Source organism: Lissotriton vulgaris, chromosome 7 (genome assembly GCF_964263255.1).
Source record: "Lissotriton vulgaris chromosome 7, aLisVul1.2, whole genome shotgun sequence".
NCBI lineage: Eukaryota > Metazoa > Chordata > Amphibia > Caudata > Salamandridae > Lissotriton > Lissotriton vulgaris.
The window spans coordinates 595,666,316-595,693,593 of record NC_141695.1 but is presented as its reverse complement, the minus strand read 5'-3'; the positions used below and the strand labels follow the sequence as shown (position 1 = coordinate 595,693,593).

Below are 27,278 nucleotides of genomic sequence, written 5' to 3'. Positions count from 1 at the left end.
AGAATGTACAAGATGAGGCAGAGAGATCAAGTACAAATGAAACAACAGAGGGAAGCGACTCCAGCCTTGGGGGACCTAACAGTTCCATGTCTTTGAGGAAGAAACAAAAGAAACAAGCATTTGCAATGCAATAGGTCTCGCATTAGTGAAGGTTTGAGCTATTAGCGTTGCAAATGTTAATGTTAGTAAATTTTTTATTTTTGTCTAAAAAATATACTACCAGTAGCATAACTAATAAATGAAAAGGCATGTTGTAACGAAAGGCTGCCGGACCATAGGCTGTTACTACGCGTCTCTGTGGAGTTGTAACAGTGCCTCTATTAGACTTAATAAGGTACTGCACCCTTAACGCAATTATAAAGGGGGAGATTGCATTAAGGCTGCAGTACCTTATGTGGCTAATAGATATCCTTTACAACTCCACATGGACACCTTGTAACAGCCTGTGGTACTGCATCCTTTTGTGTACTACCCCCTGTGTGCAGAACTTTTAAATATTTAGAGGATGGGAAGTGACACTGATGCCCTGCCGGAAAGTGCTCTTAGAAAGGGGATACAGACTTTTAAATTTAGCGAAGAACGATGAAAATTATTCTGCAGCTGCATGGTGGGACCTAGAAAAAGTTTTGGAAACCAGTCACGTGGCTTTTGTGAAGCGGGCGCAGTACTGCTTTATAAAAGCTGTGTGGCCTCCAGAAACCTGCAGCTCCATGGTAGGAGCCAAAAATATGGATATTAAACATGACGTGTGGCGTCAGTGAAGTGGGTGTGGTGCTGTTGTAAACAAAGCTGCATTGGCTTCACAAACGTGCAGCTCCATGGTGGAAATAAAAAATAACAATTAAACCAGACGAGTGGCGTCTGTGAATCGGGTGCGGTGCAGCTTTTAAAAAAGCAGTTTGCTGTCTTGTTCTGTACCAATTGCAGTTGTTTAGTTAAATAAGCTGGGATGCCAAAGTATAAGGAATTTGCGTAGTCTATCCGATGGCTGCCCATTTTAATACAACTCAAGGGATAGCAGGACTATCACAGATTATATTTCATGGCTTGGGGGTGACCGTAGACCAACCTAGAGGTGGAGATTGGACTCATACATTACGGAATCTTGAAGCCATTGGATCACCATACTTCGGTCAGTAGATCATGGCCTTAATATGGATAGGGAATTGTTTGTATTCTTAAAAGCGTGAATATGGTGACTCAATATGGGAGCTAACTTTTTTGCTAACTGTGTTTCAACTAGATGTGGTTTGTGTAACAATCTATGGCCATTTGTTAGTTCCCCAATTCCTTGCTGATTAGGTAGTCAAATTGTCAATGCTGTAAAATGTGGAGGTTATGTCATAAAAGATATGCATGCATAATTTGCTCATTTTGTAATTGTTGGATTTACTAATGGTGAGATTCTTTCTTACATCTGGTAATAAGTGTATTTAAATATTATCTATTTAAACTAACAGTTTGTTTATATAACCAAATGTGTCTTACCAAGTGACATGTTTGAGAATGACAAAATAATTACTATGCCCACTGGGGGAAGTCAGCTCTATTACTCTGTCTTTTCTGACTCTTGACTTATAAAAAAATAATCATCACTACTAACTCTTATGTCTGTGGAGACCAACTGGTAGTATTGCGAAAGCATGACTAACAGATACTTGTGTCACATAATTAATCTATTCACAATTTTTATTTCTGTAAGTTCTCGCCACTTATGTTTGACCCGACTGAAATGGTTTTGGTCTTTTGCACAAACGGTAAACTGTAGGCTAGACAATGATCTCGACTAAATTGTAGGACGGTGGATTGCCTATAGGTTATTTGTACACTCTATAGTCTTTAAAATTTCACCTCTTCATTTTAAAATGGTGCCAGTGATTTCTACACGTTCTTTCTTGTGTAGTCCACTTTCTATGTATATTCGCACGTGGCTGCTGTTGAGCCCATATAAACGAGTCAACTATGCAGGCCACAAGATACTGATTTGATAAACTACTTACAGAGTCACTTCCCATTATAACTTCTGTTGGCGATCTTACTGCAAACTGGAAGTAAGGTTTGCTTGTTTTTGGATAACTTTGGTATTAATGCTTTATTGCAGGCTCTTCTTTGTTGGACATCAGGCCGAACAGAGCCCACGTCCTTCCTTAATGTTCCTACTTTAAATAGTGGTGAGCCACAGAAAAATGTGAGGTAAGATAGCTCTAGGGTTCAATACTTCTTGCGTAGAGCCTTTTTGTATGAGCTATAATGGGAGGAGGGACTGCATGTCTAGGGACAGCTGCAGTATGTGTTCTTGCAAAGGGGATTTGTAACTTGCCTATTATTATGCGGTGAAATTTGGAATACTAGATGCGTGACGAGGGGACGTGATCAAAATAAGTTTATTGCTATAGATTGGGGCTAAAACAGTCTCTTTATTACAGAGCTGATCAATCAGCTTATTACAACAGATAAGCTATGTGGTGGCGGCTAATGGTAGCGGTTGGCCCAACTGACAAGAATCCATTACGTTACAGATCTGTGACCTAATGCCTTTTAGATTCTAAGGAGTCCTATAAATGATAGATCTGTTTCCCTCCTTTTCTAGTACTGGATATGTTTACGGGAGGTCTATACTAGAGGCCATATCGAGTCCGTCCAGGTCTTGGGGATCCAGGGACTGGACTCCTTGTTTGTTCATTTACATAAAAAGGAGGTGCTGAAGCTGATTTCCTCCCTTTGAAAAGAACAACAAGGTGATTTACTGTTACTCAGGTATTAAGACTGAGTATATTACTTAGAAATACGACAAACGCTGGTGTTGGTAGCACTTTTTATTGATCACATATACAAATGGAAGAAATTGGCTCATTTATGTGTCACAAACATAGTACTTGATATGATATCACTGGGTGTTTTGTTTGGTTCTCCTTTCTAACTTCTTTATTTAATGTAACTCTTTGTTGCATGGGAAAGTAGAACCTTATGGGCACTGTTTGGGACTATTGATACCAAGACAGTATTTTAACAACAGTTTCATTAGCTTCCAATGTACTGAATTTATCTTTGTTAACAACCTTGAAAAAAATCGACGAAACACGTGTCAGTTGTGCACTTCATCCATTGACCTGTGTGTCAACAAATTTTGGTTGTCAGTGCTATTTATTCATGGACTTTTGTACTAAACAAACTCTGGATTTGTATGTTTGAAAAATTAATATTTGATCTGTAACACTGACAAAAGAAAAATCACTATATTTGTGTGGTGCTCTGGTCTGCCAAATATTTGTATATATGTGAAAGTACCTTTACACTACTATGATGGCATAGTGTTTATCCATCTGAGCACACCGTACTTACTATACTTTTGTACTTACCTTGAGAATTGACGATGTGCTGGCAGCCTGCGATTACCACTGCCATCTTGCTCCTCTCTTTTACATTAACAAAAGAGTGCTAACAAACAGTAAATAAAATATACCGAATACTTGTACATGTAAGGGCAGTCCTCATGGGAGGATACAATAGTAGAAAGGGAGGGTATAAAGAGGGGAAAGGGGGGACTAGAAAACAAATAAACCAATGAAATACCAACAATTTCAAAAGATACTAAAAGGAGACAATAAAAGACAAGGACGGAGCATGAGCGGAGCTTAATCCCCATATCCTGAATACAAAAAGAACAATTGATGGACAGAATGCAGAACAATGTCATACATTCACCCCAGTACAGAGATTTGGGCCTAAATCCATTGTTTTTTTGCTCGCCATGCCATTCCAGTTTGGACCCAGCCATCTGCAAATCAGTCTTGACCCTGCGCCTAATGGGAACAGTCAGCCCGAACATACCCTGAATTCAGCATGTCTTGAAGAGACAGCGCAAGCGCTGCCAAGGCGAGACCTAAACATTGGGACAGAATGAGTCCTGCCTTTCAGGAAATTTTCACAACATTTCACAGCAATATCTTTAATATCAAGACCATTCAGCCTAGTGAGTAAAATCCGATAGTCTACGATGACATAGGGTGCAGACAGAGCTAAAAAGAATCAGAACTATTGATAAACCCTAACCTGTGCAGCATTGTATCTCGTCCAAAGTCACGACCACCACATTCCTTGTGCTGCAACTCGAACAGAAACTAGCTTGCATACGGTGCAGTAACTGGTTGGCCTCCACATATTTCCATAACTAAAGGAACTCAGTCTTATTAAGTAGTTTTGCTATGTAGGACACTTGGGAGATGTAAACAATAATTCCCCACTATACTTGTATACAAAGTTGTATTTTGCAGAGGGGTTACTCAAGCTGCTTTCGATTAATAGTCGAGCCAAATTTATTAGCAGCTTTGCTAAGGAAACATGAAGAAAAAGATTTTTTATGCATTTTTCCGAGGAGAAAGTCAGCAAGAGAGCATGCATGCCTGCTGCTGGAGACTAAGTGAATAGTGTCATCTGTTCTTAAAGAAGAAACATGAAAGAGTTTTAAGAGTTTGCAGTCGAGAAGAAACCCAAGAAAACATATTCACAGGCTTCCATCAGTTCATCAAGTTTTGATGTGATGTTTTTAATTTTTTCCTGAAAAAAATCTGCAAGCTGGTTGCTTTTGGCAACTGAGTCTGGGAGATCAGGCCTTGCAGGAGGATCTCCTAGTTCTTTAATGGTGGAGGAAATAGCAGAAGCCATATTAAGGGCGGAGACATTTTTATGAGTGCAAAAAGCGGACTTTCCCCAGAGTTTAAAGCATGCTTAGTGATAATTTTATCTTTGCCATTTAAACCTAGATGAAAGGGTATATTCCTGCTGCCAGTGATGTTCCAAATTAAGGAGAGTTAATTTTGTAGCATTCAGCTCTGGAGGAAACCAGGCATTCATTGGTTTCAGAGGTCTTTTATTGTAAAACTTTAATGAAGCCAACTGTTAATGTGATTTATAAAGCGCATGAATACCAGGGAGTGTCTTGGCGCTGAGAACACAGTAAGCCCGATCAGGCGTCTAATTCTGAAATAGCCAGGTTTTAGCCCTTTGCTGAAAAGGGTCCGGGAGCCAGCACTTCTGAACTCACTCGGGAGCATATTCCTGAGTTTAACAGTGCCAAAGAGAAAACTATTATTGTCGCAGCGAGAAGATCGAGTTCTAGGTACTGTCTGGAGTCTGGCCCCTGTAAAGCGAAGTTGTCTGGCTGGTTCATACCAGACAAAGATATTTTGGAGAAAGGAAGGTCCTGTGTGGCTCAGTGCCAGAATACCAGACATAGGGCCTTGAATTTGATACGTTGTGTTACTTTGAGCCAGTGCAGGCTATACATCTCTTTGGAAACAGATTTGTGCCTGGGAGTGTTAACCAGCAGCCAAGCCGCGGTGTTTTGAACAGTCTGAAGCTTTTTTTAGATATTGCTTCTGTATGTTCAAATAGTTCCCATTGCAATAGTCCAATTTTGACTGAATAAGCTATATTACCACTGTCTTCCTAGTGTCTGCGGGGATGTAAGGAAAGATCTTCCTTATTTTCTTAATACGATAATGGGAGGCAGATATGATGGCATTTGTCTGATGTGAGAGTGCTAGTTTGTTGTCGAACCATACTCCCATATTTTTAGCCTGGAGCGCTGGTTTTGGCGGTTCACCCATCTCTGCCGGCCACCACATGTTGTCTCAGCTGGGTTGCATGTTGCCAAAAATTAGGACCTCAGTTTTTTCAGAATTGAGTTAGAGACAATGTGTTCCCATCTATTTATTTATTGCAATTCTGAAATTGTAGAACAGGAGGCCTGAATTCTATAGGCAACCACCACTATCTGGGTGTTGTCAGCGTAGGACGTCAGGCTAAATCCCAGAACTGTGGAGCAAGTTCCGAGACACTGACATTGAAAAGAGATGGGCTTAAGGAAGAGCCCTGTGGAACTCCGCACGGGAGGGTGTACGGCTCTGATTGATACCAATCTACTAATATTGTTAGTCTCCTGTCCTTGAGAAAGGAGGACAGCAGGGCTAATGCCCTTCCACTGACCCCCCAGGCTCTCCAGCCACTGCTGCAGGAGAGAGCGATCCACAGTATTGAAAGCGGCTGATAAATCGAGGAGTACAAGGGCGGCTGTACCTCCTCTATCCATCACCACTCTGATCTCCTCAGTGGCTTTGATGAGTGCCATTTCCGTACTATGCTTGTGACGGAAGCCAAACTGGGAGTGATCTAGCAGATTGTTTTCATGAATAAATTGGGATAGTTGAGTGTTCATATTTTATAGGACGATAGTTGTTCGGGTTAGACCCATTCAGATTGTTCTGTTTTTTTAGCAATGGGAGGATGGAGGAGTCTTTCCATCTAGATGGAAAATTGCCAGAGTTAAACATAGAGTTGAACATTTCTGTGAGTCCAGGGCTCACCACTTCCGCTATCTCTTCCAAAAAGGCCGGCGGGCATGGGTCAGTAGGAGAGCCCGACTTTGCTACTCTAATATATTTTTCCACTGCCTCCGATGATGCAAAAGTGGCAGTTAACTGTTGGTTATAACAACTAAGAGGACCTCTGCTGGAACGGTTGGGAACTGAATGGTTGATTTTGAGAAATGGTTTACAGTTCCAGTTTTTACCTAGGGTCCATTCACCATTAATTCAATGTGGATATTCTGATATTCAAGAGAGTGGCCTGGTGCAAGCATATTCAGGAGTCCACATCTCGGCTGTTAGAGGCAACTTAACTTGGCAGATGTGCATCTTGGTTAATTTGCATGTGAATCTGGTCTGTCTCATCTTGTAGACACATCTGCTTGCCAAACTTTCTTTTTTCTTAGGGGTGCATTAAAATTATCAATTGATCCAGAGCCATTTCTTGCCCGTAGGAGAAGAAAATGTTCAAACTCCAGGTTAGTATGGTGGAAGGTACAGGATTATCTTAGAGTAGTTAAAGTCATTGACGAATGTGCAGCTTGCACCTTTGAGTTCTCAAAGCAACAGACTATCTGAGTTATGTTGTGATTTTGCCTATCCATCCATTCTGTAATCATGAATATTGGAAGCCCCCTCAGAGGCCGACTGCTAAGCAGAAAACCGTGATGTCACTCAGTGTAAGAGATTAGCTTAAGCATGCCCGGCAGTGTGTTGGACAGGAGCTGGTAACTGGGGAAGCCAGTGGTTGACCAGAGTGACAGAGAACACAGGCCCAGGAAATGACAGTGTACAGACAGAAGAAAGTGCCAACCGTGGGGATAAGCAAGTTACAGGTGAGTTCAAGAGGTTGTCTCACCTCATTGCCAATGTGGTGTTCCAGGTTGCTGGCATGTGCTGCATTGCATAAATGAGAACACAAGCAAGAGTGGTATTAGTTTGGATGGCCAATTGTTGAAAAAGCCAGATTTTAGATTTAGACCTGAAAGCAGATTACAAGGGAAAAGTTCAGGGTTCATTAGGAAGGAATTCCAAAATGTGGATGCTCAACAAGCAAAGAATCTGCCTCTGATACAGGAAAACTTGAGTAGCGATCAGTTTGTCCGGGGAGAGCAAGTGCTCTTTCTGGTGGATACTCTATCTAAGGGCAGACTCCTCACCTTTTAAATATTCCTGGGTACCAGACTGTATCTGGAGGATTTGCTCAGCAATTCCCTCACATACAGCTAGGTGGTGTCGTTGAGCTTCATTCTGGCCCAGTCATACCCTGGAAGTGATATCATGGTTGTCATATAAAGTGGCCAACTCTGCATGCTGACATCAGTTTCTTTCTGATTTCGTCTGTGACATCACATGTATCCCTTAGAAATACGATCGTACCAATGTGCAGATCACTGAGCTGGGATCTTTTTAGTATGATCAGAGGAGTCCATTGCACAGAACAGGAAGGAAGATGGGTGGGCGAGGAATCTGCAGTCAGAGAGTATCCACCAGAAAGAGCATTACCAAAGGTAAGTAACTTGTCCTTCTTATGAATAGCTCTAACCACAGATTCCTCACCTTCGGAACAGACACCTAATCAGAATCCCCCCTGGTGGTGGGTATGTGAAATAGCTCAAACCAGAAGCTCCTGTAGGACAGAGTAGGGAAAACACCCTCTGCACTGGATTGGGATATTTAGGAAGTAGTGCTTTGTGAATATGTGAACGGATGCCCACATCACAGCCTGGCATATGTCCAAAACAGCCACTATGCATGCCAGTGCAGTGGTAGCAGCTTTGGCTCTGGTGGAATGAGACCACAGGCCTTCAGGAAGTGGTTTCTCGGCCAGACTATAGAAGATCTTTCTACAAATAACTATCCATATAGAGATGGTCCATTTTTGCACTGCTCTTCCTTTCTTCCCACCAGAGAAATCCACTAAGCGATGGTCACCCACGTTGTGACCCTTGGTGCAATCAATGTAGAAACTCAAGGGCTATCCTAGGGTCAAAGTGAGTCAGTCTGTACCGTTGTGCTATTTGTCTATTGATAGGGGACCAAGATGGTGCCGGCGTCCAAGTCTAAGAGGATATCCGTGAGTACATTACTGAATGCTGAATGAGAGCTGTGACTCAAAAGAGGGCTGCCCTGGCTGCAGTACCTCAGTAAGCACATCTGCTTTAACGTCCACAGAGGGAAGCTGGAGAGCAAGAACTTCTGCTGCTCTTCTAATCACCATAACGAAAGAAGTAGATTCCTTTGTAGAGAAGCCAGGTGGATAATTGAATCCAGTGCCAGGATAGGTGTCAAGGCCACTCACCTCCTGGAGGTCCACAAATAGATTCTCATTATCAATAAGTAGGGGTGATTCACCACTACACCGTTGTCATCCTGTGGTTCTGTGTCTGAAAATCTATGCAACAAAAGAAGCATGTCAGAATCAGAAACGAGTCCCCCAAGATTTTGATCTTAACCCACAGCATTCTGAGTCCGAAAGCACTATTGGTTCACCCTTCTGCATAAGCGGCATTGCTAGGGAAGTGTGTGGTAGTCTGTGCCAGGGATAGGAGCCACTGTACATCAAAGTCGAGACAGACCCCGAAGTGCAGTGAAGAGGCAAAGTGGTGGAAGGGTCCACCAGAGGTAACCCAATTGTAGGCTTCCTTGGATCCCGGGCATGATAGTGTGCCAGCGAGATCCAGAAGGGTACCACAGATTTGTTGCATCTCCTCTTTGAAGACTGAATTTGATGCAGCATCATGGGTGGACCCTGGAACTTGGGTGGATTGGGACTAATTTAAAAGTTGGCTCTGCTTTGGGTGACAGAGATTTGAGGTACCCTGATGCCTACGTGACCACTCCCAATAAGAGTGGCAGGAAGATGTGTTTTCACCGATCGCTCCTCACACCGCACAGCCCACTCGGAGTGCGCCCAGTCTCCCCCGCTGCCACTGCGAGTTTTGTGACTGGTTTCTGCATTCTGTTTTCTGCATTTATGCCCTGTAATCCCCGTTATTTCGTGACTGTGACTTGTTGCCACTGTTTCCCCTCTGTCTTCGCCGCCCTTAGGACCGTCTTTCCCTCTCGTCTCACCCCGTCCCCCGCTCCCTGCCGCTTCTTGCCTGCGGCCCGCCCCTTTTTCCACTGTCCCCTTCCCCTTCGCCACCCCGCTCCCGCCTCCCAGCTGATCCTCCCTCCTCGCCATTTATGGCGGAGTCCATGCGCTCGCGCAGCGGGCGCGCTGATTTTGCGCCGAAGGTGCACCAAAGGCAAGCCCGTCTACGCTCGTCCGCGCCTGGATCGCGCCCAGTGGCAGATTCCTGGACCCCGACAAAGCCAGTCCACCCGACGGAGGTACGACGCCACCACCCTCCACGCACTCAACACCGGCCGACAGCCAACCTGCTTCCAAGCCACCCCGAAACGCACCCACGGAGCCTTCTCCTGCCAAGCCTGCAATTTCACCTGCACTAGGTCCTGCTCCACGCCCGCCAGAATAGACGCCAACAACAACCGCCTCAAGTGCATTCTGCTCAACACCCGCTCCGTCCACAAACACGCCGTCAAACTCTGGGACCTCCTCGACACTACAGCACCGGACATCGCCTTCCTCATGGAAACCTGGATGAACGCCTCCTCAGCCCCCGAAATCGCCATAGCCATCCCGGTCGGCTACAAGATCATCTGGAGGGACCGCGTCAACCAAGCCGGAGGGGGCATCGCCATTGTCCACAGAAACACCATCCGCATCACGACCAACACCGACGCCACCCTCACCGCCTCTGAGCACCTTCACTTCCAGATACACACCGACCCAAAGACCACCCTCAGAGGTACCCTCATCTACAGACCCCCGGGACCATGCTCTCATTTCAGCGAAGCCATCACAGACTTCATCAGCCCGCTCGCTCTCGTCTCCTTCGACTACATCCTCCTCGGGGACCTCAACTTCCACCTGGAGAACAACAAGGACAACAACACCACTTCCCTGCTGGCCAACCTGGCCAACCTCGGTCTCAAGCAACTGGTCAACACCTCCACCCACTACGCAAGCCACACACTCGACCCAGTCTTCTCCTCCAGCAACCACATCTCCTTCAGCCACCCCACCGAACTCCACTGGACCGATCACAGCTGCGTCCATTTCAACTTCAGGAAAGCAACAACCCACCCCCGCCCGCAACAAGCCCAGAAGATGCTGGAGCAAGATCACCACCGACCAGCTCACCACCTCCTTGAGCCAAAACCCTCCCACCAACACTACGGACCCCAACAAAGCAGCCCGTTACCTCACATAGTGGATCACCAACTGCGCCGATGCCCTTGCTCCACTGAAGAACCCTCCAAGCAACCCCGACAGCAAGAAAGTCGCATGGTTCACCAACGACCTCAAACTCTCCAAGAAATCTTGCCGTGCCCTCGAGAAAGCCTGGTGCCACAACCAATCAACGGAAAACATGACAGCCCTCAAGAACGCCATCCGAAAACACCACCAGCTGATCCGCACCACCAGAAGGTCATCTTTCAGAGAACGTCTGGACAACAACACCCACAACAGCAAGGAACTTTTCATCATCGTGAAAGAGCTCTCCAACCCCAACGCCAGCATCAACGACATCACGCCATCGCAAGACCTCTGCAACGATCTTGCCACTTTCTTCCACCGCAAGATCGCCGACATCCACAACAGCTTCGGCGCTCAGGTGGAGTGGTGTGGCTCACTGGTTAGAGGCGGCAGACCCGGAAGCAGAGAAGGGCCGGGACCAGGGTTCATTTCCCGGCGCGGCAGGGTCGTGAACCAGGGTCAGCGGACTCGATAATTCTCGCCTCAGTGCCTACTCTAACCAGGGATCACACTCGGCAACTCTGGGCATTAGCTTGCCTCATCTCCACAACGGTCCCCCACAAACGCCGGGGATGCCTGGTTTCACCTTGGAGATACCCAGGAGTGAACATCTCACAGGGAAAGCCAGGACGGGTTCCCCAGCGGTCTATAGTACCAGGATGCCTACGGGTAGCAGTGCGCTTTACAAGACACACACATTTACATTTACATTTACCCTACCACCGAACCGTCGCCCCCACCACCACCCTCTGCGCCTGGACCCCCGTCAACACGGAAGACACCACTGACACGATGAACACCATCCACTCGGGCTCCCCGACCGACCCCTGCCCACACCACATCTTCAACAAAGCCGACTCCATCATCGCACCCCAACTGCGGGACATCATCAACAACTCCTTCGCATCCGCCACCTTCCCGGAGAACTGGAAGCATGCGGAGATCAGCGCCTCCTGAAGAAACCCACCACAGACCTCAAGAACTTCCGCCCCATCTAGCTCCTCCCCTTCCCCGCATGTCATCGAGAAAACCGTCAGCAACCAGCTGACCGCCTTCCTCGAGACGAACGATGCCCTTGACCCATCGCAGTCCGGATTCTGAGCGAACCACAGCACCGAGACCGCCCTCATCGCAGCCACAGATGACATCAGGACCCTGCTTGACAACGGGGAAACTGCCGCCCTCATCCTCCTCGACCCGTCGGCAGCTTTCGACACGGTCTGCCACCGCACCCTGAAAACCCGCCTCCACCACGCCGGGATCCAAGGAAAGGCCCTGAAATGGATCACCTCCTTCCTCTCCCACAGAACCCAAAGAGTCCGCCTCCCGCCCTTCCACGAAGCAGCCACCAAGATAATCTGCGGCGTACCCCAAGGCTCCTCGCTCAGCCCCACCCTCTTCAATGTCTACATGAGCCCCCTCGCAGCCATCGCACGCAAGCATAACCTCAACATCATCTCCTACGCCGACGATACCCAACTGATCCTCTCCCTCACCAACGACCCCGCCACCGCCAAAACCAGCTTCCAGGACGGAATAAAAGACGTTGCGGAATGGATGAAGCTCAGCCGTCTGAAACTGAACTCAGACAAGACGGAAGTCCTCATACTCGGCCCAGCCATCTCCGCCTGGGACGACTCCTGGTGGCACCCTGCTCTGGGCACCCCCCCCCCCCCCCCCCCCAAAGCCCACGGTCCACGCACGCAACCTGGGTTTCATCCTCGACTCCTCCCTCACGATGACCAGGCAAGTCAACGCAGTCACATCCTCCTGCTTCAACACCCTCTGCATGCTCCGTAAGATCTTCCGCTGGATCCCCACTGAAACCAGGAAGACGGTCACCCAGGCCCTCGTCACCAGCCATCTGGACTACGGGAACGCCCTCTACGCTGGGACCACCACCAAACTACAGAAAAGACTAAAACGCATCTGCACGACTCATCCTGGACATCCCTCGTCACAGCCACATCTCCGACCACCTGAGGAACCTGCACTGGCTGCCCGTCAACAAGAGGATCACGTTCAGACTCCTCACCCACGCACACAAGGCTCTCCACGACCTGGGCCCTGAATACCTTTACAACCGCCTCACGTCCTACACGCCCACCCGCCAGCTCCGCTCCGCCAGCCTCGCCCTTGCCACCGTCCCACGAATCCGCAGAACCACCACCGGAGGTAGATCCTTCACCTACCTGGCGTCCAAGACATGGAACACCCTCCCCACCCACCTACGACTAACCCAGGACCATCTCTCCTTCAGGAAGCGCCTCAAGACCTGGCTTTTCGAGCAGTAGCGCCCCCCCACCCCCCTTTCCCAGCGCGGGTGAGTAGCGCGCTCTATAATGTGAATGATTGATTGATTGACTCCTTGTATTTCTTCTCTTTCAACTTACCTGAAGACTTGGAGTGTGATGAAGATCTCTCTCAGGAGCTCGACTTCGACGTGGGCTCGGCCTTCCGAGTTGTCCTACAGTGCTCAGAGACAGAGTTTGATCTTGCGGTCTTGGATAGCCTTCGGATTCATCTGATCGCATTTCTTTGACAGCTTTGAGTTGAGATGAGCAAGGAGCCGAGATACCACAGAAAGTCTTATACAGACCAGTCACTGACATCAGTTTGTGGCAAGTCTTGCAAAGTTTGAACCCCATCATTTTAGAGGGAGACATATCCTTGGCACACTGGGAATATTTCTGTAAAATGCTTTCTGTCCGGTGACAGAAATCAAGAGAGTGGGCTCCGGATCAGAGTTCAAAGGCACATAAAGAAAGGAATTCAAGTTGATGAACTGAGGTGGCAGTTATATGGTGGCCCTGATGTAACTAATGGGGCAGAATGGCACTGATGCAGAGCTGCACAACTCAACTTACCGGGGTGTGAGAGAATTGCTGAGAAAAATCTTTAGATTCAGTCTGGTGCCTAGGGGTATTCACAAAGTGAAGAATTTGATGCTAGAAGTATCCACCAGAACAATCTTTGTTTTTTAGGTCGAGCCTAGAGCAGTGCTTGCGCTGCTTGATCGACTTTTAGTAAGGGGCTTTTCAAAGTGCTACGCACAAGCTTTTCCTGGCCTAAAGTTTGCGTGCATGTGCGCGTGAACGCGCGCAGCCGCCATCTGCCTTTCTCATCTCATTAATTCTTGTTCTAATGGCTCCTCAGCTTGCTCTCCCCCTCCCTCCTAGTCAGCTTTATTCAGGCTCCTCTGCTTGCCAGGGACTAGTATGGTAATGTGTGCTATGTGAAACAATACTTTTGCTTTCAGCCAATGTTATTTATAAATTGCGGACAGCCCTACCCCACCCTTCTCCCCCCACCTTTCTCGTCACCTCTGCTTGTTTTTCTTTCAACGTGGATTTATATTTGCCCCTCAAAGCAACGACTCGTCTACTGAGAGCAGCAGGCAACAACGAATACCGATTACAAATGACAGTCACCCATTGCCCGAGCTGTGAACTCCCGCTTCCGGTCTTTTAAACGTCCCGTTTTTTTCCTTAAAGCGTACAAGCTGAGCTGTAAATGCCCCCTCCCTTTCCAAAGGGCCCCTGGCTCTTTCAGTCTCCATTTTCTCAGGAGCAAATGTCCCCTCCCTGCTCTTTCACGTATTTCCACAGTGATCTCCCTCATCACTTTGGTGCGCTTTCATTTAGTTCTATGCTCAGTGTCTTTTGTCTACTCGGTTTCAGTGTACGTACTTTCCCGCTAAGCCATTCCAGATGCTGCTTCGGTATCATTACTAAGTGCTATTTCATGGTCCCCCACCTCCTCTTTATTTGAAGATGTTGTTTGCTTTTATTTCATGTCACTCTTCTGCTTGCTCTCTTACTTTCAAATGCAAAGTATTCCCTTCAGTGCCAGGGACTAGTATGGTAATGTGTGCCATGTGAAACAATACTTTTGCTTTCAGCCAATGTTATTTTTAAATTGCGGACGACCTGCAGCCCTCCCCTTCCCGCCAGTCCATCCAAAAACGTTCTATGAAAACCTTAATGGTTACAAAATGCGCAATAAAAGTAAAAAAGCATTGACATAGCCAATAGGTCTCGCTTTTGGGACCTTATAAGTATTTAGTTATGCAGCACAATATCCTTGGTGCAACAACATCAACTGTTGCATGGCTAAAGACTAATAAGGTCCCAAAGGCGAGACCTATTGGCTATGCTGGTTTCTTTAAGGGATGAATGGGATAAAAAGGTTTCTAAGGTATTCCAGACCTTTAATGTGTAGATACGTCCACCCATAAACCGATATTTTTGGAAAAGAAGCTAAAGTAGGTTTTTTAAATTAGGAAGGTGTGGTTTGTAAGGAGTCAGAGTTTAGAGCAGGACACCAAGTGACAAATGTTTCTTCGCACTCAGCGTATATTGACTTCAGGGAATGGCATTTGGCCACAAGGATGACATCAACCACCTATGATGCTCAATCTCCTCACATGGAGTAATAGGTTGTGGAGATGTACAACCCTGCCATGCTGTTGAAACGGTAGGTCTTCCCACAGTAGAGGCCTGATCAGCAGGCAAAAACTCAGGGCTCTTCTGGCCCAATCTGCGGTGATGAGATGGACTTTGGCACAGACTGTCTTGATCATCCTCAGAACCGGAGCAAGGAGTGATAGCACTGGAAAGTTGTACTAGCCTCTCCTCCCATTCTAGCCAGAAGGCTTCTCTTAATGAGCATTCTAGAGGAAAACAACAACAGAATTGTTGACACTGTGTGTTTGACTGTGGTAAATTAATCTAGCCATACCCTGTTTCTTTGAAGACGCCCTGAGCCTCCTCGGGATGAAGATACCACTCTGCCAGACAAAGCTTAATCACTTTGTCTGGTCTGGCATTCAGGGATTCCGCCAAGTGGTTGGTAGCGTAGAGCCTCCTGGCAATGGATTCAGGAACCAGTTCCACTTTGCCTGCTGTTGCCATATGGAGGTCATGTTTGGCCATGAAATGGACAGCAGGAAGGATTTGTAACCCATACTGTTTGCTCAAAGCTCCCAAAGACTGATATGGAGCTGGCTCTCAGCCAGAGTCTGAAGAGATCTAATCTCTACCTCTGCCAGATGCCCCCACCCTTACCCAGCTATGAAGAGTCGATCTCCACCGTAAATTCTGGGTGGTGTATGGTAGCCTGCCGCTGGTCTGTTTGGCATCTATCAGTCACCACTGAAGATTCTGCACCATCTCCTTTGAGATCAGAATGGAGTTGGAGAGGCAACTAGATGCTGGGCCCACTTGAATCAGTGAGTCCACTACACGGCCGGCTTTCTAAATGAATCAAGTATTTTTGTTTCCATGTCTGGAAAACTGTTTGGGAAGGAATTAGGAGTGCCCTTACTTGCTGAAGCTTGAACAATCAGGCTCTCTGGTGTAGAGTGCTTGGTCAGGAAGTACAGCAAAACACACAAGACAATGGATGGAATGTTGCACATTGGCAAAACATTCACCCCCAGTCACAGATCTGAGTTTAATCCATTGTTATTTTGCTCACCACGCCACCCCAGTTCAGACATGGCCATATGCAAATCAGTCTTGACCCTGTGCCTCATGGGTACATTCCAGCCCGAACTGCCAAGCCATGTCTTCCCTGGACCGGAACCAAGCATCCTAGGACCGGTTTCTGGCTATCAGCTGTCAGGAAGTACAGGTCACCAGGAGTCGGTCTGTGTCGCTTAGCCTCAGATAAAATGATTGGCGGGCAAGAGCATGGCTTGGACTATGTGGTTAGAAGAATATCATTAATGGCTTCATTAAATAGCAATAAAGGCTCAGACGAAGTTATTCATGGTTGAAAATTGCAGTTAACAGATTTAGTTTCATCTCAGAAGCGGCCAACTGCAATTCTAGTATCTCAGCTGCCATTGGAACTGTTGGTGGCACGAGTGGAGAGTCAAGCTGTTTCAGAGGATGTGTCCTAGCCCACTGGCATTTAGAAAGTGAAAACATGATGAATCATCGGTATAATGAGGAGGCTGCAATCTGTTCACTTTCTCATCATCATTAGTGTCCTGAGGGACATTGGAGTCTTGCACTATGTCCAAATTGAAGGCAAAAAGACCATGACTCCTCTTCTGATACTGAAGTGAAAGGCAAAGATCTGGTACTGGGATCGCTGATCCTTTGTGATTTTGTAGCACAATACAGGTCTGGAGTAGGCGGACGGCATTTCAGGTTGGGCTGATTTTGGGGATTGGATCATCAATCAGACCTAGTAGAGTCGGTGTCAGCACGGAAGGAACTGGCATGAAATTGGTTCTGGAGTAGAAGTCAGCATGGGCCCAGTAGCTGGTTCCAGAAGGCAGATGGCATCAGGGAGGACCCACAGTCGGACATCCAACTGGAAACCCCTGTGGCTACGTAGAGCTCAATGGTCCTCCAAAGTGCATTGGTCAAAAAATCTTCAGCATGGCCTATTTGGAAGGCCGCTATTTGCAGGGGAGAGGAAATACTGGAGTGGTGCTATCCTTATCAAGATGCCCTTGCACCTTCTTGCTATACTTCGAGGGATGGAGTACTGTTTGACCTTTTTATACTTGTGTCTCCGCATCAAAGGCTGCAGAAAGAAACGAACAAACGTCAGTAGCTGGGATGGTGCTTAGGTGTGCCTCTGTACCATCACTTTTGGTATCTAATTCCCACCTCAGTTGGTTATCTCAACAATAAACAAGGATATCAACTATTCCATCAAACTTCATGACTGCATGGTCACTCTGAGCAACTGGATCAGTAGGCACTGCTTGAAGTTGAACTAAAGTAAAACTGAGGTGGTGTAGTTTGGAAATCTCTTCCCACTATGGTCGCCAGCACTCACTTCTTGCACGGGACCCCACACTTAACTTCTAAAAGTGCTTCCCCGTCTCCAGGTGAAGGCTCACTCTCTATCAAACGCGTTTTTTAGAGCGTGAAATGGTGCCAATGATGAAGTCCTTCCAATTTTTTGATATGCCGAGCACCACACAGGAGAAGGTGTAGTGCGCCTTTTTCCATATTAGAATCAGACACTCATTCAGGGTAGCTTTTTTTTGTGTGTACTTGTCTTGCTTGGAGGCCAGCTCACCCTGAATACCCTGTAGCCTCTTGTTCCCTCTCCTAGCAATTACTAGGGTTTAGTGTGTATATATGATATCTATGTCTGCCAAGTTCAAAACATGTCTATTGACCATATGCACACATGGGCCATGGCATTCAGATTCCCAACCATGGTGTGCATTCGTGCTGTGTGTGGGTGTGGAGAAATAAGCGGCCGTGATAATCGAGTCTGTTTCAAACGACGGTCCACTCCCACGCACGGTCGCAATCAACAACACACTGACAAGTTGGGGATAATGGGAGTCCCAAACACATACAAACCGAACCCCGACATAAAGCCACACACCAAGAAAAGAAGCTAATCCAAATCCAAATTCCCTCTGCCTAACTGATATTTACCCATGGTGAAGAACTACAGGTACATATAAAAACTGCAACATACTGCAAGCATTTGCCAGGCTTGGAACTCAATGCCATCTTAGCTATTGCCTCATGTGTGCACAGAATGGATGCCGGCCTGATCCTCATGATGGTTAAAAATCAGACACATGATCAGTTCACGCATCCCTTTGAGTAGGGTAAGCTCAGAAGTGAGCAGAGGACAGCCACGAAAGAGGAAGGCACTGAGTTTCAAAAATACAGTTATCATTGGCACTGTATTTTACTCTCTGTTGCTTTCCATATGTCACCCCCTCCGAGAACTCACCCCAAAACAAAGAAAATAAACAAAATAGTATAAAACAAAAGAAGGGGTACAGTGATATTATCCTTCAAAGCTCATGATATAACTAGTGGGCAGAAGCAATGGAAGCAACCATCTGAACTGTCAGTACTCCAAAACAGTATTCTGTGATACACGTTTTCAGGCAAAGCAAATATGGAATCAAAATGTGTAGGTGAGACAGCAACTCGCTGAGCAATTTAACGGGTAGCTGGAAAGTTGCTGCCTTCAAAACTGGACTACGATTAGGAGGTGGACCACCACCACTTCCCTTCCTGGACAAAATGAAGCAAATTAAGCAGTTTTATCAGGTGCTAGGCCTAATCCCGTTGCGCACACCACACACCCTTTTCCGTGTGGCCCTGAAATGCCAACCCTCTTTCACATACTTCATCCTGTCAGGTACAAGAGACCAGTTACTTGCACTGGCACATTTCACTGCTAATGTTCTCATATTCTGGCATGTGCAGGTTTCCTCTTTAAATAGTTAAAGGACAATTCTTCAGTGAAACTATACAAAAGGAAGGCGTAAAATAAATAGGCCTGTGTGTTACCATCTTCCGGGATAGGCAGCCTGTGTTCGTCATCCAAGACGTCATTTCCCTGTAAGAAAGCAGAGAGACATTCTGATGTAAATAATTAATTTACTCTCTTAATTTCTATGCAGGTAAGTACTTAATCAATAATAACTCAATCGAAATGAAGGAAAACAGAGTCCGTGGTGTAAGAGTTTCTAAGGGTTTTATTCCTCATAAAGGAATCAGGATATCATGTTCTGACCACCACACAGGATGTCAGAAGGGATAGATGAGCGCGCTGTCGTTTATTGACAATACATAGCTTATATACTTGATTTACATCATAATGTTCAATGTAAGAGGCGTAACAGCTGAGAGAAGACAAGATAACAGTATACACGTGGTGCTAGTACATCATCAAGAGGCGTAAACTAGGCGTGAACTAGGGTGTGTGCTAGAAACGTCACTGATAGGTGACGCAAGTGGGTGGCACCAAGGGGTGGTGCTAACAGAATGTTGCAATGTCAGCAGAAATCGGAAGCTTGGATGCGCGCGCAGCTGCATGACGTGTGATAGACGGGGTGCAGGGGACTTGACATTTACACTGACGGAAAGAGACAGAAGTCTGGCATGTCAGATCAACTTGTGCTTCTATCATATCGGATATCTGATGTTTAGGAACTAAGCTATCTGGGCAGAAAGGTCTCTAGAGCAGAAGCTATTCTATACTTGCTGTGAGTGCGTGTATAAGCGCCTGAGTGTCTGTATGAGAAGCGTGGGGGCACGGGGTCTTCCATGGAAGCATGGCAACAGAGGCTATGAATTACTTGCATAAAGACAGGTCGGCCCTTTAGCCCTGTAGCTGAGGAAGGATGTTTACTGAAGCTAGCAGGCTGGAATGTATCTTCGGGGAGGAAAACAGATAACTCGAAGGTTATAGTCAATCTTGGCAGGCAGCAGGCTGAGCTGAGCACGGAGGGCCGCGCTAGAAGTAAGTCAGAGTTCACGGGTACGGGGGCTGCTTGGGCAGAGGCCCTCGCAGTCAGAAACCAGAAAAGAGGCTCGGTGGCAGAGATTCAGGGCCTACTTTCAGCCAGGCTGAAAAACGTAGGAGTACACTTCAAAAAGACGTTGGCATAGCATACTTAGGAACGGACCATCAAACCCATTCATGGTGGGTCTGAAAGAGGACAAGTTAACGTTGGACGCAAATGTATTTGCGTCTTCATAGCTGGTACAGGAGGGAAGTTACATGCACTTTTAACTCGTACATGGAGTCGGTGGGGTACTCGCTAGGGAACACAACATGACCATAAAATTTATATTACCTCATTCCCTCCTTGTTCCCTACGGACCCTTCATGATATATCGATCCTCATAAATCGATCGGTTTGTTCTTGTAACATTATATGTTCGTCTTTCCTTCTTTGACTGTTTGAGAGGCAACTGGAATGCTCAATGCAGGATGTGGCACACAGTCCACATATCGCTGGCCCACACTGCAGGCACAGGCAACAACTGAATACTATAACAAGGCCAATGCCTAGGAAGGATAAGATCTTCCATCCCCAAGCTGTTAACGTAGTCCAGAACCAACCGGACCAAGTCCAGGTGCCTGGATTCTGATGTATCTGATTTGCAATTTTATGTAAACGGGTGATAGCTTGATAGACAGATGGTGCGTTTTGTGGAATGAAAACACAGCAACTTGACCCGATGACCTTACAGGCTCCACCTCTATCTGCCAAGATGACGTCAATCACAAGACGATTTTGAAGGACAACAGTCCGTATAGCAGACTGCTCCTCTGTTAAGTTACCTAGAGCGGAGGCAGTTTCGTTCACTACTGCTTCGAGTGTTCTCGTTAATCTGCGTATTAATTTACTGTTTTGGACAGGCCCTAGGAAGAAAAAGAATCCTTTATAGAAATCAGTGTACTGTTCCCATGCCGTTTCTGTGTAGTCGACAAGGGGAATATCTCTTTTGGGTCTATTCGGTGCTAGATTCGTATTTCTATGGTAATCAGGGGGAGCTAGAAAAACAGGTGGCAGGAGGAAGGCAATGTAACAGGTACCATCCCAATCTGGAGGCAAACGTATGTATGCGGTATGACCACAAACAAAGTAGGAATGACTGATAGCTTTAAAGGACGATTTACCATGGTCACTGAACTCGACCACAGTAGTGCATTTACTATGACCTACGTGTACTGAACCTTTCTTGCTAACACATAATTCACCTGTGACTGGTAATACTAACATATGGGGCAGAACTGGAGCAGTTTCAGATTCAACAGTGAGGATCATAAGGCTAATTGTGTAATTACCTAATCCATATACTTCATTTTCTAGATCCGTTCCTATTCGAGTGGGAAGTCCCTCTTTATCAGGATAACAGACGTTGAGCAGGACTAAGTTCAAGTTTCCCCAAACCCAGCCCCCATCGAAAACAGCAATATCAGGATCTAAAGAATTAATTATTTTAAACCATGCTCCACAGGAGCCATTGTGAGTGAATGGGTACGGAAAGAGAGGCAGAGCTCCCTTGTAATTCTGGTAGGGAGGGAGTCGGCCACATATCCAACAGTCTGTAGCATTATTTGTCTGATGGGAATGGTGTAACATACTAATGAATGTATTGTTGCGCAGCGCAAGTCTGTAAGAGAGTTCATGTGCGGGAAGTTCACTAAAAGTGTGTTCAGCAGAGACATTGTAAGCAGATTGTTCACGCCTGAAAATAGGCCAGTACATAGGAAGCAGAATGCTGGCAATAATAATTAGAATACTCAGAATAAACATGATTATTAGTGTCACTATGCAGTGACTACGAAGTGATTTGCAATATGTTCTTCTCTTTTCCTCTCTCTCTCTAACTCGATCTAGGGGATACATGTCAGAAACTATTTAACCGATTCACCTAGGGGAGGACTTAAACAATTAAACTGTCTGACTTGCTAGATCGAAGCTTCATACGGTAAAGTTCTTGAGGAGTCTTTTCTCTTTTAGGCACAGTAACGTCTTGTGCTTCAACACAGTCTTTGGTGGGGGTGGACGAGTCAGAGTCCTGTTTCAGTCCGTTTTTTAGTTCATTGCATAGTTTGATGTGACTCGTGTGGACCCACCCCTTTCTCCCCTCGATTTTCACGGCGGTCCTGGTGGTAAGCAGAACGGTCTTTGGAGACTTCCAGCGGGGCTCCAGCGGACTTTTCCGGTCGAAATTCCGGACGAGTACCAGGTCCCCTGGACGGACCTCATGCGCCTTTACATCGGTGTTGTCAGGGAAGGCTGCGGCAACCTGTGAACGACATGATTGGAGTGCAGACATCAAGGAGGCAAGGTAATCTGTCAACATGTTACAATCAATATCAGTGATCTTTTTCGGAACGGGCGTCCCCCACATATTCGGCGGTCTGCCAGGTCGTTACCCTGGGAAACAGAATCTGTGACTTTAGTATGTGCCTTACACTTCATGACTGATATGCCCGAGGGCAAATGTATTGCTTCTAACAGTGCTTGAATGAGGGGGCCATGTTGGATCTTGGCCCCATGGGAAGTCAGAAAACCTCGTTCTTGCCAGAGGACTCCGAAGTCGTGTACAACTCCGAAGGCATAGCGGGAATCTGTGTATATGTTAACATTTCTGTTCTTGGCTAGAATACAGGCTCGAGTCAGAGCGATGAGCTCTGCCGCTTGAGCAGACAGTGTGTCAATACGATGTGTTTCTTTAATTTCAGTTTCAGTGGTCACGGCGTACGCGGCCACTAATTCTCCTGTACTTGTTCTCATGCATGAACCATCCACATAAAGTGTCAGGTCTGGATTTGTCAATGGGACATCTGTTAAGTCTCGTCTAGGCTTAGTTACTGCATTAATTAGTTCTATACAATCATGCGGAGCTGGATCTGTCATAACTGTAGGTAACAGTGTTGCTGGGTTCAGGATGCTGCAACGTCTGATTTCTATGTGTGGCTGGAATAGTGTTAATTCATAACCTGTCAGTCGTGCTATAGTTAAGTGTTGAGTCTGGGTTCTGTTTAACAAAACCTCTACAGAATGTGGTACTTGAACTGTTAACTGATGACCTAAAACAATTGAATCACTTTGTCTTATTGCTAACGCTGTTGCTGCTACTGACTTTAAGCACGCAGGGAGTGCTTGAGCTACTGAATCCAATGTACTAGAAAAATAAGCACAAGGCTTATGTGAACCTGCTTGGTCTTGAGTGAGGACAGACAACGCTGTGCCATCACGTTCTGTAACAAAAAGTGTAAACGGTTTGCTGTAACATGGTGTCGCTAAAACTGGTGCTTGGCATAAAACTTTCTTTAATTCTTCAAAAGCTTGTGTGTGTTCCTGAGTCCAAGGGAGGACAGTCGAAGTCGCTGCCTCCTGTGTCGTTAACTGGATGAGTGGTTTAGCTAGAAATGCATACTGGGGAATCCATTGTCTGCAGTACGAGGTGAGGCCTATGAAGGCCCGCACTTCCTTTTGTGTCTTGGGTTGCGGCATGTTCACAATTAACTGAATGCGATCGGGAGTGAGCTGTCTCCCCACTTTGGACAGCAAGTGACCCAAGTACACAACTTGCTGAACACAGAATTGTAGCTTCGAAGGAGACACCTTGTGTCCCTTGTCGGCCAGGAAATGTAAAACTGTCAGTGATGCTTTTTCACATTCGGGCTCACTTCGTGCGGTGATCAGCAGATCATCGACGTATTGTAGTAAAGCGGTGTTAACTGGCATTTGAATACAATCTAGTTGTCTTTTCAGTGCTTGACTATAGATGCTGGGGCTTTCTGTGAATCCTTGAGGTGCGCGCGAAAATTTGAAACTGCGTCCATTTAAACAGAATCCGAAGAGATATTGGCTCTCTGGATCAATAGGCACGCTGAAGAAGGCGTTCTTGAGATCAATTACAGTAAAGAACGTTGCTTCTGAATCAATAGCAGTCAAGAGAGATGATATATCGGGGACCACAGGATACTGTGGGATAATGCATTTATTCAATTCTCGAAGATCAATCACCAGCCGATATACTGGCGGTGCATTGGGATCAGTACGTTTAAGAATCGGAATGATGGGTGAGTTACAGATATTGGAGTCGGTCTCGACGACCACTCCTTGGGCAATGAGCTCTTCAATGATTTTCAGTAAAGCCGCTACAGCATCGGGTGGTAACTTGTATTGTCTGATTCTGGGTAATACAACACCTGCCTTGAGGGTAACGCGGTATGGTGTAATGTGCATACATCCTACATCAGTTGGGCCTTTTGCCCACAAGTAATCAGGTACATTTTTCAATCTGACGTCAAACTCACGAAGGACGTAATGACCCTTGAAATCCCGCAGAAAGAGTCTAACCCCCTCCGGGGAGCAGCATATTATAGCTCCTAGAGCCTTCAGTGTTTTAATTCCTAACAGATTTTCCGGACATGATTTTGTTAGTAACAGGTCTGTAACGCGTGATAATGGACCCACAGCCAGGGGAACTGGTTCTGATACTTCATTTACAATAGGTTGTCCTGAAAAACCAAGGGAAACATTTTGTGAGCCTGAGAGGGGTGCCCCTGGAACTTCGTCATGACTTATTGTAGTGCGACTTGCCCCTGTGTCAATTAAAAACTTTCTATCTTTCCCCAATACTTGACTGTGTACATAAGGACCTTCTTGATCTACAGGAATCTCGATAAGAGGCAAGCCACCTTCCCTCTCTAGGCTGTTTCATGTATATCGGGAATATTCGGGGTAAGCAGACTGGGCATACTGGTACATCTGTTGTGAGACTTGCTGAGTTGCAGCAATGGGCTGTGGCTGTGGTACTGCTACGGTCTGTGCTGTCTGTGCAGATGCATGCATGGGCTGTGTATTCTGTGTAGACTGATGCTGGTTATGGTCTTGTCTAGGCGGATGCGGTCTCTCTTTAGTTTTACCTGTCGCTATGTTATGTTTCAGAACTGCACATTCGTGTACGTAGTGACCTGGCTGCTTGCAATAATTGCATGTCCCTTTAACAGGAGCTGCAGCGTGACTTGTCTGGGTCGTACCTTTCCTGTGACTGTCGGATGGGACCGTCTGGGCTACTAACATTTTCATTTTCGTGTCTTTCATGCGCTTCTGTTCCTGATCTTGTTCTTCCCTAATTCTATTCTGATGATATTGTAACATTTGTAACATCTGGGATGGCGTATTTGCTTGCCATGTACTCTCGACTTTATACACTCTATTTTTAACTAACGGTAGGGAATTCTCGACTAACTTTGATACAAAAAGATGTGGGTACGACTCGCTACTTGGCTGGAGGCCACTATTGATAATAAAACATTTCTCGAATCTTGAATAAAAGTCGCTAGTATCTTCATCATGTTTCTGTTTACAGGACGAGATTGCATCCCAATCCTCCTTTCTAGTTGTCAATAATCTGGGCAGGACCTGTACTATCAAACCTGGTAATGCTTTAGTTTTGTCCCCAAGGCCTAACCCTGGAACCCGTTTTTTCTCTTCATCTTCTATTTCTGCCCAGGCAATCTTTGTGTCTCCCACCTCCCATTCCTTTTCCTTTAATTTCTCAAATATCCCCGTAGGCAATAATACTTTCAACATTTTCATGATATCATCATATGTGTAGTCCCCCATTAATAACATGTCTTTAAGCTCTCTATGGAAACCTGCAGGGTCTTTATCATGGCATGGTACTAATTTCTTCATTTCTAACAGTTCTAATTTAGTCAGAGGCGTGTGCACATACACGCGTTTCAAAACCTTGTCCTCACCCATAACAGGGTGTACTTCTCGTAAGGGGTTCTGACTTTCAATACCACCCCCGCACTGCATATGGTACATTTTCCTTTCTGGAGGTGGGGCGGGGACATATTCAGGACTTACAAAGGTATCATATCTGCGTCGTTGTTCTAGAATTATTTGAACTAATTTAGTGCTTAGGCCTCTCCATCTATCCATCAGTAGTGCTTCTAGTGTCTCATGTAAGGGACCTGGATCGGAGTAATGTTTTCTGTACTTAATGAGAAGGTGCTGAATCATATATACCCCTGCTAATTTCTGTTCGTCGGGGGAGAGGTTCAGAAATGTCTGTGCTACGGTGTCATCATTATATATGTCTGCATTTTCGGCCCATGATACCGCTGATCGGGCTAATTCTTGTTCATCCATAGAATTGAGTACATGGTACCCAACTCGATCTCGAAGCCGTTTATCAGTTTCCTGGAACTGATGCTCAGCAGAATTCGGATTCGTTAAGGCAGAGAAGAAAACTCTCTTGCTTTCTGGACGGATACCCTTCCTAAGATAAGTTCCCTTACCTACATATGCTATAGTGCTTGTAGTCGGTTCTAGTTCTTCAGATTCTTCTTCCTCCTCGGAGGGAGCCTTTTCTTTCTCTTTCTCGTGTACTGCTATCACTGCTTTCTTAATCTTTTTATACATGGCCTCTATGCAATTTTGTCTGTCATGTTTTCCATCAGCTATATTTTGACCCCACTTGTTCAATGCATCTAATTCACTCTGATCTGTTCCGGGCCTGTCTCGTTCTCTTATTAGACAATTTATGAAAAATCGTAGTATCAGTGCTTGCATGTTAACTTTCTGTTTCTCCAGGGCATCCTTAATACTGTCGGGGTCCTTTCCCGTTTGAACGAACTCATATATTCTATCTAGGCGCTCCTTCATTCCTGCATAACATAACAAACTATCAGTAGCAGATCTTAACCGTAAAGACGCTAATATCATTAAGTCGTCCTGTCCAGGTTCTGGATCATATCTACAAACTGACATATTTTCTTTTAGTGCATCAAGACGGGATGAATTAGAAGAACGGGGGGATCTGTGCGTAAGAGGACTCTGCATACCTCTGAGATTTAATCTGTGAGTCGGTGGCGGGGTCTGGAGACCCGCGGTCGCACCTCCTGAAGCGGAAACTTGGACACTATCTCTGTGTGTAGTCAGTATCTGAATTTGTCTTTTAGTAGGATTTGATTGAAGTGGTTTCGGCAGATCAGTTTTAGGTGAGGGAAGTGGCGGAGCTGGCGGAACGGAACTAGTCTTTTTCGGTGTCGGCTGAGAGTGATCTTGGGGGGCAGTACCACCCCCGGCCCTGTCAGTAGGCAGGGCACGAACAGGCAGATTGGTGTAAGCTGGCGCTACATCTTCGAGATATGAATTTAGGAATATGTCTTTAGTAGTCTTATGCATTACTTTAGTTGGAACTAATGGTGACGGCAAATTTTTCGGTATTTCTGAAATGGCGTCAGGGGTACCATCGGCCAAAAGATACATGTTGTTCACTTTGCCATTTTGGATACGATCTATTTGTTCTACT

The 27,278-nt window shown here is 46.1% G+C and overlaps 1 protein-coding gene across 4 annotated transcripts in view; it reads right to left on the bottom strand.

Moving 5' to 3' along the window:
• The window catches only part of RNF157 (ring finger protein 157), a 548,807-nt gene that overhangs the window by 91,118 nt on the left and 430,411 nt on the right, over nt 1–27,278 (bottom strand). For all 4 annotated transcript variants that reach the window (XM_086930701.1, XM_086930704.1, XM_086930702.1 and 1 more), the window contains exon 17: nt 18,984–19,032. In XM_086930701.1, coding sequence (XP_086786827.1) covers nt 18,984–19,032 — 49 coding nt within the window. The remainder of the gene's footprint in view (nt 1–18,983; nt 19,033–27,278) is intronic.